Genomic DNA, 10,427 nt, shown 5'->3' with positions numbered 1-10,427 from the left:
CATATCCCCCAAATAAACATTTTGCACAATTTTAGAATGAGATTGTTTTCACAAAGATGAGATTAATTTACTTTAGTTTTGATCACTCGCTACTGTATTTAAGTACAAAAGGAAACACTTCATATATCAGATCAAGACTGGAATCAGATGGCTATTTACCTAAGGTTTGAATCAACATGTTAAAATTAGCTTTTATTTTTGAACAAAGCTTTCTACAACACTTTACAAAAAATGTTCTAGTGTTCACTGGCAGTTAAAACCACTTTGCATAGTGAAATAATACTTGAAAATCCATCTTTCAAAAAAAAAAAAGATTAAATTTTGCAGAAATCTGCAAGAGACTTACACAGAAATTGTTGGGAAGAGATTTCATGCAAGAAAGGGTTGTTGATTAAACTATTTCACAGGACAAGAAAAAAAAAAACCAAACGACATAACAAAACCCAAGCAGCTCTTAATTACAGTACATTGCTGTGCAAGATTTGCATGGTGCAAGCACCAGCTGAAGTTGTATCTCGGTCTTAGAAACTTTCTTTCTGTAGCTGACAAAACAATTCTCCTCTAGAAGAGTTGTAGTAAAGAGCAGAAGAATGCACAACGGACAGAAATGAACTAACAAAAGTGCTAGTTTGTGGAGATCCTCCCTTGCTTTCTATAGTGCTGATGGAGTATTCTGTCACACAAGTGAAGTGAGTCTCCTTTGGACCTGTTCATTTCAGAGCTGCACTTGAATAAATGCATCACCTTGTGCTCCAGAAGGCAACTACTGCTCTGAAATAGAAGTTGGCTTAAAAAAAGTTCTGCTTGGCTCCAGAAGTTTCCTGAGAAAATGCCATCAGTTATTAAAATTGGCTCTACTTCGCTTCATAGGCTTCTGAACGTCTGCGGATCAGGCTGAACTTGCCTGTAGGGTCAGGGACATACCACTTCTCCCACACTTCAGCGTATGAAGCTGTTCTTCCCCAAGGTTTGAAGTGCCCATTCCAATGGAGCAGCTTGGCAGCTTTCACAAACTGAGGAGAGTACCTTCTTCCAGCACTAGATCCTTTTATTGAAAAAGAAGCATTAGTGTCCGAAATACAGGAAGCTGAAACACCAACATGCAATATTTTAACTTGAAAACAAAGGATTTAAACAAAATCTTGTCATTTATGGAGAAAGGAGGTGATGTGGGAGGCAAAAATCAGGTGCGACTGAATGCCGCTTTGATCTGTCTCCATATCTATTTTCATGTACTGCCTTAGCTTCCAAGTACTTCCGAACTCCCTTAACATCCAGATGCATTCAGCAGCGTACGTAGTGTTCATTGGAAACAAAACCTAAGGCAGCTCTCCCGGCATTGGAGTTTCACCAGTAGCAGAAAAGACATGAATGTCTGTTCCTCTCAACAATGTTGGAGGAAACACCTAGGATGAGTTCAGATACAATATATATGTGGAAAAAGAAAAGGAAAATGAGAAGTAATTTGAGAGTAAGTCAGTTCAAGAACTATTCCCCTGGCAATTCAAAAACCAACATGGAGGATCAGGCCCAGAAGCCCCAAGATGGTATTGCAAAGCAGTTTCTTGAAGAACAAGGTATACAGCAGGGAAAGAAAAGGATCCATTTGCTGCATCATCAAATAGGTGTCCAGCTACAGACCTGGAAAAACACATTGAGGGAGCAACGTCACAAATGTTTCATACATACCAAGATGCCGGACATTCCACATGGGATCAATACTGGAATGTTGCTTGTAAAATACAATTAGCAGTGGAGGTGTCGTGATGCTGCCAGCCAGAGTCTTACTGTAAAGTTCCTCTCTGGAAGAGAAGATGAAGAGAAGTTTGAAGGGATCCTTATGTGACTCTAAGTCAGTTGATTTTCACTTGCAGCTGCATGACAGAAATCCATGGATACATACACAGTCCTTCATTTCACAAATGCCATCACCATAACCCAATTCCTGACCCACTGTCACCTCCAGCTTGGGGGTACTTACACTACATTAAGTGCCATCCAGTTCTCCAATTGCTTAGTGATGTTCTGTAATTTCCATTCTGTCAAATTGGCAACAAAAACTCCTGGATTGAAAGAGCAGGTGTTGGCTTTCATGGCAAGCTTTCGGATGGTTTCTTTTTTGAAATCTAGAAACCCAATGTAATTATACTGGAAAAAAAAGAGGTAGAAATTAGCTTAAAATATGGTCAAATTACTATTTAAAGAAAAATTTTGCACAACTCCCAGCAGACAAGCATAACTTGAAGCTGTTAAAGCAAATACCCCTTCCTTTAACACAAGAGAAAGAAAACTCAAGAGGTCCAACATTTTTTAAATATGATTATATAAACTACATATTTTAAGGAATGCTGCATGCTCTTTACAATATCATATTATTAATACGGTACCACTCACAGAAAAAGTACTTTTTATACACTCACAAATGAAAAATTCTCCCTCTGATGTTCTAAGACCTCCTGCTGTTCCATAATGGGAATTGTTCTCATTGTAAAGCACAGCAAAAACTCAAAGTGCTTTTACTGTGTCTAAAGAGAAGCTGCAGGTGTCATTTGTGACACAAACATCAGAGAAAATTGGTTTGGGTAGGGACACACACACCTTTAGGTTCATTGTATTTAGAAGTCAACCTGCAAGAACACTAAAACTCAATGTGTGTCTCCAAAGCCTGAGATCTATAGTATTGTTACCACTGAACTAGAATTAAAATTAACCTGATTGCCTGCTCCACGGACAGCAACTTTATTAGTGGTTGAGTCACAATCATCTGAAAATGCAGCTGCATGTCCAGGTTTCAATGGAGTGTTGTAAAGTTCAAGAATATCATCTGGAAAATTGAAGTAAGCACAGAAAAAAATAAAAGCAATCCTGATTAAGCACGAGTGACTTTTTGTTCAGTCCATTGCTACAGCAGATAAAACCACTCGGTTTAATCCAACTCATTAATATTTACAAAGTTTTTATGTCTTTCCTTGAAGCAGAAGTGTTTTTTTACTCTAAGAGATGACATACTGACTTCAGCGTAAGGCCAGGGGCAAAAGGCTAAGAAAAGGTCCCATACCTTGCACTATTACATCATCATCCACATAGATGGCCTTCTCTGCATGAGGTACGAAAACAGGCAGGTAGAATCTTGCAAAGGTTAACTGTGAAAACAAGAAAGCAAGAGAAGTGAAGAATAAATGTGAAGTTCACTGATACTCCTGGCACTTATCTATGGCACTAACGTCTAAGACAACTTCTATCAAGGAAGTAAAATAGGCAGCAATATCCTAGAAGTTATTTTAAATAAACAGGTTCCATCAGTTTCTGATTTCCTGTGAATTTGTGCATTGATAAATTAACTTTAAAACTGGTCTACATTAGAATTTCTTACTTTTCCACAAGTATCTGTAGTATCTCTGAGATGCTGGCATGCTTGACATGCAAGCTGCTGTGTTTCACTGTAGCTAGTGGCAAAAAATGATGTTAGGTATGCATATGTAGATATTAAAATCCATTTCTCCCTATCTGGAAATTTACTTTTGCTGAAATTCATGAATTTGATTATAAAATATTCTACTATGCTAACAGATTTGGTTTTGGTCTCTAGTTGCACCCAAAAGTCAGTCAAAATATATCGTTACTAACTAACAATTGCAAAAAGTTATCAACATTGTCCTCACTGGTTTTAAGGTGTCTGCCTTTTGAGGATCCACTGGTACTTTCCCTTCTAAGACACGAGGGTCAAAATCCAAAATTCGGTATTTCAGATTTTTCAGAGCAGTGTTACTTAGCCACAACCTGCAAACAGGAGAAAGGTACAGATTTTGTTAAATGAGACAAAATCAAATGAAATGCAAGAGATCTGATTGAGAGTGACACAAATCGTGATCTGGCCACTTGCTTCCCTATCCAACAAACATACGTATAGAATGCAAGCTATAGCTGATGTCAGTGGCATCCTGTATGACTGCAGGGGCATGTCGACTATCAGCATCCTGCACATCTGTGACACACGAAAGGTAGGAGGTTGCTTCTTATTTTATTAGAAACATATGGTTCTTCACCAAAATAAATCAGTGTGAACAGATGTGGGTAAAAACAAGAATCAAAGAATAATCTAGAAAAATGGAGAAACATCATTGCCAGCATTGGAATTGCTTAGATGAAATGTAGAAAGTAACTTTTACAATCCCTCCACCAACAAACTCCAACCCCGCTGGCTGGATATAACCTCACTGGAAAAGATGGCCCTTTTCTATCCCTGGAACATTACCAGAAGGAATGACCAGGGCTCCCCACAGAAGCCTTGTCAAAAAGCTGCAGTAAGCAGCAGCAGATAGGACTGCAAACAATTTATAGGAGTGCAGTTCCAGGGAAAGTCAGCTCTTCCTCTTCTCAGAGATACTTAAGTTGTACAGTATTGTGGGAATCTAATAAAAAAATCATTACCTCAAGTGATCCACAGTATCATTCATAGTAACAATGTGGAAAACCACGTTGGATCGGGTGTTACGGTAAATACTGTTCATGGCTGCAATTGCACCCCCAAGCCTCTCATCTGATGCTGCAAGTACCACAGAAATCTCCTTATCGTTTCTTTCATCTGCCGGCCTCGGGGGAACTGCACGTATGAAATCTATAGGCTGAAGTCCCAACGAGTTTGAATCTGTGAAGTACAAATGGCATCACATACTTGTTTTATGCAAATGAAACACAGACATTACCACCATGATTATTACCATGCTAAAATTCCCAACACTGTCAATTATTTCTACTATGCAAGCACTTGGATGTCTCAGTTGGGGTGTGGATTACAGCGCGCCAGTATCAACACTTAAAATATAGCACCTGCTGTTGAGAATACAAGATGTTAATGAATAGGGAAACATCACACTTATAAATAAACTACATACGTTTAACCACACGTATTCATGCATATCACAACAAGATACTAAAATGAGGCTTCAACGATAGTAGGCCACACTTACCTTTGGGCCCCTCTGCCATGCCTATAATCTCACTGACTTCTCGCTCCCATTTAGCCTAACCACCTTCTAGTCTTCTCCACATCACCCTTCCCTCTTTTTCTTCTACTTTCTCTCCCTCTTAGGTAGGAACCAGTAAAGAAAACAGAAATTCTGAATTAAAGTCACTGGTGCAAATTTTCTCCTGCCGAAGATCAAGGCATTAAGTACAGCCCATGTTTATTGCAGGCATCACAGATCACACTACATTATCTAAGCTGAAACCATAATTATACTCAAGGGATAGGAAACTGGGAGACCAGCCTTGAAATTTATTACTAGATGACATCACCTGTAAAGCTGGCAAACTGCCCACTACCTGCACTCGTTATAACAACACTGGTACCTTTCACATGATCCACACTATCACGTATTCGATAACTTGAGGTAATTTGAGGAACATAGCAAGCAGAGACTGGGCAGTTTGTGGGCAATATTTTGTTGTTCACAAAGCTGGGCTTCTGCTTCTGTTTGTCTTTTTCTGATGACAGAGCTCAAGAGCTTTGACTTCAACTGATCCCTGTTAACACCTGTCAGGCTCCTATTGAACTGCGGTTGGGAAGCACCTGTACAACTGCTACCCAGGAGCAATAGCTCCGAGGAGCAGCAAACTGGGACTTGGCAGTCAATGGGGACACAGAGAAGCTCTGTGGGACCAGGTGCAGTTCTTAAAAGCAGATTCTCAGAAATGAAAAGGCTTTGCTAAGTAAACTGAATCGTATCTTAATGACTTTTAAAGCCAGAAGGAATCCTGATTGCTATCTCACCTGGCTTCCTGACTGAGAAAAGTCACAAGACAGCAAGAACAGACAAGCCCATCAAGCTGAAGTTTCTTGGGTATGAGAACAGGAAAAGATTTAATCAGAGGAGAGTACAAAATTATATCTTGTTATGCAAATGACTGATCATTATCACAAGCATTATTTCAGCAATGTGGTGGTTTCTGTCTGGCCAGAGCATGTGCTTTCCCACTAACCTTAAAAACAAATAAATAAATAGAAAAAATAAAATCCAACATACCTGACAATTCCCTTTTCAAGAAGTCACTGAGGCCTAGGAAGTTGTGATGAAGAACTAGCAAAAATATGACAATAGCCACTGTAAGGATGGAAATGTTCACTGAAAATTTAGAAGAAAAAGTTTATCAATATAACCAGAGAAAGACTGAGAAAGTCAGAAAAATACAAAAGGCATTTAAAAAAACCCACACCCACATACACATACCTTTCCTTAATGTCATTTTTCTCTTGTTATTTTATGTATTAGCACAAGGTTCCCGCAAACCTGCGAGAGAAAAAAATACAGTTACTTCCTACTCCAGTGCATGCCTACACAAGGCATAGCACACTGTCACCAGGAGTGTCAAAACGGCTTCTGAATGCAGTGAATGTTTCCTCCTCTTAAAAAGACAGAGCTGTATGTCACGTTTTAATAACCAAGTATGGTATCTCAGTAAGGGTGTAGCTACAATGACCTATCTAAAGAGGAACTTGGAGATAAAAAGGGAGACATACAGAGCTCACTACTTAATTCACTGACAGGAAAAAAAAAAAAAAACAAACCCAAACTCATTCTGCCAATCAAAAGTGATCTGAAAAGAATCTGGAAAATTATGTATGTATGTATGTAACTATCTGAACTGGAAGCATCCCAGCAATAAGGCAAATGATTATACATTAACTAACTGCAAGATTTTGGCAGGACACAGTGTTTATAAAATTTTAACAAATAGCATTACACACTTTCAAAGCCATGAAGTTATCTACAGAAAATATAAAAGAATATCAGCTGAAGTCTCACCACACACAAAATATCACAAAAGTGTGAAAGAAAGTACTACCATCATGTTACAGAAAGGGGTAACAAGCAGTTTTGGGATGCAACTCAAACACACTTATTCATTATTTAACGGTAAATCTGATTGTGAAATCAGAACAAGAACTCTGCATCACGGAGCGTGAAGCTCTCAAATAAGAGAGAATTGTAACAACTGTTGCATTGTAACAACATGCAAAATTCAAGAAACAGGGACAGTTTTAGTATAAAACACTTGCAAAATCTCCGAATTAAAATACCGCGAACTACGTTGTGACTGTTACGCGTGCCAGACGTAACCGTTTTCTTTCTGCCGTTGCATTTCTCGCCGGGGGAAGACACATTTACCGAGCACAAGAAACAACAGCCGCGCGCCAGGTCTACAGCGCCACCGAAACGGGCCAGGACACGGAGCCCCGGGTTACAGGAGCAGAACGCAACGCCTCCCGGTAAAACAACGGCTGCAACGCTCCCCGGTCCGCGTCTGTTCAGCTCCTGCCCCTCCTGTGCCGAAAGCGCTTCTGCATCGACTGTCCCAGAAGCCGCCGTCGGTGCAAACACCAACGCACGGCGCCACGCTCAAACGCCCGCTCCTCGCTGCGCGGCTGCCGTTTCAGCTGCGCGGTTTACGCGCGCTAAGCCGGGCACGGTCTGCACCCCACCTCCCCCCATCCCAACGGCACAGACCGCGCTCCCTCGGCCCGCCGCCTCGGCGGGGCTCCCGCGCAGCTCCTCCGCCGCCGCCCGCGGGAGGCACAGCCCAGGCGGGGACCCCAGGAGCCCCGCTCTCCTCCGCCGAGACACACACGCGCCCCCCGCGCCGTTCCCCTCGCCGACCGCCCGCCCGCGCCGCCGCCAACTGCCACCTCGGCAGCGCGAGCCGCCCCCGCGGCCGCCCGCCACCCACCAGCCGCCTAGCGGGCCGCAGGTGTCCGCCGCGATGCCTGATGACCGCGAGGCGCGAAGGCTGCGCCGCGCCCGCCTTGCTGCATTAGCGGGGCTGCGACAGCTACCGGCGAATTCAGGAGGAGAACTGGAGCTTCGAGTGGGCAAGGGCCGTCCGCAGGCTGCCAAGCCAGCGTCGATTTCAGACAGGCTACACCGCGGACGCCACGTACCTGCTGGCTGAAGGCCCCTCAGTCAAGGGTCCTGCGGCTCGAAGCCGCCGTTGCCGGGGAGACAGCGTCCCCCTCCGCGCGGCGCCGGCCGTTGCCTGTAGCGGCGCAGGACACCGATGCCGCAGGGGAGGCTGAGGCTCAGGCTGCGGCCCGGGGCGGCGACGGCCCGGGGCGACTGCGACACGGAGCCGACGGCTGAGGCAGCAGACTGCCACCTCGGGCAGGCGGAGGACGGGGTGGAGCGAAAGGGACGCGTTTCCGGCCAGCTCAGCAGCCGCCTTCCGGTGCCGCTGCAGCGCGGTGGGAGTCGCGCCGAGCAGCGGAGCCCGCGCAGCGAGCTCGCCGCCGCCTCGCAGGGCCCCGACGAGGAGGACCAGGACCAGGACCAGGACCAGGACCGTGAGGCGCCGCTCGCCGCCGCCGCCATGCTGAACATCTTCCGCTCCATCCCCACGCAGATGGTAGGGCAGCCGCCACGGGAGGCCCGGCCGTGCGCGGGCCCTCGTCCCCTTCTCGCTACTGGCGAGACGGCTGCGTGCGGGTTTTAGCGATCCGCCTTGCTCCGTGCGCTGTTGGCGGAGTGGCACTCCCTGTAATTTCAGTTTTGGGGGTCTGAAAAGTCGAGCTTTAATGTGCTGTAAAATGAAGGCAGTACACAGCTGTGTAGGGGAGACCCCTCTCTACTTTTCCGTCTGCGCTATGCACAGTCAGAAGGCAAAGTGTTTTCAGCGAGAGCCGCGTTTTCTGGAGTCATGCAAACACAGCTCTCCTCTCAAGGATGTGCCCTCTTGTGTGGTGTTATGGCTTTTACATTAAGTTAACTGCAATGATATTTTGAACTTGCATTACTCACCCTGAACAGACAGCATTTGCTTTCATTTTTAGATGATGTGGTCAAGACTGCAGGGTAGGTGTTAAGTGAATTAAGAGCTTAATTATTTTGTACTTGACATACAGGCAGTGTAAGAAAATTAATTCCAGTCTGGTTTAAAAGGTGAACATAAACGCTGAGAACATGTGGTCAGCTAGCTCTAGGCTCTACTCTGAAAGAGTTTAACTGGTAGCCTATGTTTTGGGTCATTAACAAAAAAAGAAAAATTTCTTTCCACAGGACTACAAGGGCCAAAAATTAGCAGAACAGATTTTTCAAGGAATCATTCTTGTCTCTGCAGTAAGTATATTAGAACTATACGTGATAACATAAAGGACTTCTTTATTTTGTTTTCTGATCTTACAAACAAGGGCTTTTTCTGATTATTTGGCTTAACTGGGTCACTAAAAGCTTTAGACAAAATCAGAGAGGCTGTCATAAATTAAGACTTTTCTTCTTTCGATCTTTTACTTTCATTGTTAGCCTACAATTTTTAAAACAAGATTAGAAAGATGTATGAACTGGGGTTTTCAAAAATCTGTATTTTTCTACTTAACTTCTACCCCCATCCCCCAAATTAATCACAGCATGGAAAATGGTTTTGTTTAAAGTTTGTTGGGTTGTTTTGGTTTTTTTTTATTTATTAGATAATTGGTTTCATCTATGGATACATCACTGAACAGTTTGGGTGGACTGTCTACATAGTTATGGCTGGATTTGCTTTATCGTGTTTGGTAAGATTATTTTTTCCCCAAATGAGAAAATACATGCACTATTTAACCTGAAATGATCATTAAATTAAGGGGTGCTACAGTTACTTATCTATGCTGCCAGATAATGGGAGGGTTTCACAGCAATGTCAGAGGGGCCAGGATGCTGGTGTTACCCCTGGGGCATCCTTTTCTTCTGCAGGGTGGGTGCTGTCATCCTCCTGACCTCCATGAGTGGGGGTCCTTTAGTCATGCTTACTTGCAGTCAGAATGTAACCTCTCTCTCTCTCTCTGTGTATATATATATCTTTATAGTATGGAATTGCATGAACTTTCTTAAGAGACTAATTGGTACAATAGTTAGGGAATGACATTTTCCTAACAAGCTGTACAGAACACTTACCTAGCACCTTGGTTTACACGTTCTGACTTTGTTCCTTTTCTCTAAGCTAACGCTCCCTCCGTGGCCTATGTACCGCCGCAATCCTCTGAAGTGGCTACCTGTCCAAGAGTCGAGCGCAGAAGAAAAGAAGCCAGCAGACAGAAAGCCAAAGAGACATGCAAAAAGCTAAAAAAAAAAAAAAAAAAAAAGGTTCTTCATGCTGTTACTTTGTTCAGTTTTGTTAAATGTATTTCCACTGAGACATACTTCTTGGCGTAGTGTTTGGGTTTTTTTTCTTACTACTTTGTATGCTACCACGTGTACACCAAGATCTGCAGAGAGCATGAAGGCTCTCTAAATTTTGCCTGGAGTTTCAAGTGGAGTCACAGGGAAGGCAGGGGTGGGGGGGATGAACTTCAGAAGGCTACTGGATGTCACATCTCACTCAAGTATTTTAGTGAAAAGGAACACAGTGAATCAAATCACAGTTAAGCTGTTCCGATAGCCTAAAAGCTACTATACAGC

The 10,427-nt window shown here is 43.3% G+C and overlaps 2 protein-coding genes across 6 annotated transcripts; one reads left to right on the top strand and one right to left on the bottom strand.

Annotated features, from left to right (window-relative positions):
• Nucleotides 1-57: 57 nt before the first annotated feature.
• GLT8D1 (glycosyltransferase 8 domain containing 1) lies at nucleotides 58-8,070 on the bottom strand. Of its 5 annotated transcripts, none has more exons than XM_086755997.1 (10): nucleotides 7,940-8,070; nucleotides 6,231-6,290; nucleotides 6,027-6,125; nucleotides 4,432-4,648; nucleotides 3,663-3,780; nucleotides 3,059-3,143; nucleotides 2,712-2,824; nucleotides 1,982-2,148; nucleotides 1,690-1,802; nucleotides 58-1,045 (listed from the first exon to the last, which is right to left on the bottom strand). In XM_086755997.1, the coding sequence occupies exons 2-10, from the start codon at nucleotides 6,244-6,246 to the stop codon at nucleotides 855-857; spliced, it is 1,119 nt and encodes a 372-aa protein (XP_086612123.1). In that variant the 5' UTR covers nucleotides 6,247-6,290; nucleotides 7,940-8,070; the 3' UTR covers nucleotides 58-854. The 5 variants fall into 5 exon arrangements, with proteins under 5 accessions (XP_086612123.1, XP_086612124.1, XP_086612126.1 ...); XM_086755998.1 differs by lacking the exon at nucleotides 7,940-8,070 and adding an exon at nucleotides 7,509-7,611; XM_086756000.1 differs by lacking the exon at nucleotides 7,940-8,070 and adding an exon at nucleotides 7,082-7,451.
• Nucleotides 8,045-10,168, top strand: SPCS1 (signal peptidase complex subunit 1). The gene is made up of 4 exons (XM_010122572.2): nucleotides 8,045-8,400; nucleotides 9,051-9,110; nucleotides 9,458-9,544; nucleotides 9,970-10,168. The coding sequence occupies exons 1-4, from the start codon at nucleotides 8,056-8,058 to the stop codon at nucleotides 10,090-10,092; spliced, it is 615 nt and encodes a 204-aa protein (XP_010120874.2). The 5' UTR covers nucleotides 8,045-8,055; the 3' UTR covers nucleotides 10,093-10,168.
• The last annotated feature ends 259 nt before the right edge of the window (nucleotides 10,169-10,427 follow it).

The sequence above is a fragment of the Chlamydotis macqueenii genome, chromosome 10 (genome assembly GCF_036417535.1).
Source record: "Chlamydotis macqueenii isolate bChlMac1 chromosome 10, bChlMac1.mat, whole genome shotgun sequence".
NCBI lineage: Eukaryota > Metazoa > Chordata > Aves > Otidiformes > Otididae > Chlamydotis > Chlamydotis macqueenii.
The sequence above is the reverse complement of the archived record's forward strand: the minus strand, read 5'-3'. Positions and strand labels throughout refer to the sequence as shown.

Excerpts from the sequence above, each read along its gene's own strand:
- SPCS1 (XM_010122572.2), top strand. The coding sequence starts at position 8,056 with ATGCCGCAGGGGAGGCTGAGGCTCAGGCTGCGGCCCGGGGCGGCGACG. Across the intron at positions 8,401-9,050 it reads GCTCCATCCCCACGCAGATG|GACTACAAGGGCCAAAAATT; the intron begins GTAGGGCAGCCG and ends TTCTTTCCACAG. Across the intron at positions 9,545-9,969 it reads GATTTGCTTTATCGTGTTTG|CTAACGCTCCCTCCGTGGCC; the intron begins GTAAGATTATTT and ends CTTTTCTCTAAG.
- GLT8D1 (XM_086755997.1), bottom strand. Across the intron at positions 2,149-2,711 it reads TCCGTGGAGCAGGCAATCAG|TATAATTACATTGGGTTTCT; the intron begins GTTAATTTTAAT and ends TTTTTTTTCCAG. Across the intron at positions 1,046-1,689 it reads GTGGAATGTCCGGCATCTTG|GATCTAGTGCTGGAAGAAGG; the intron begins GTATGTATGAAA and ends TTTCAATAAAAG.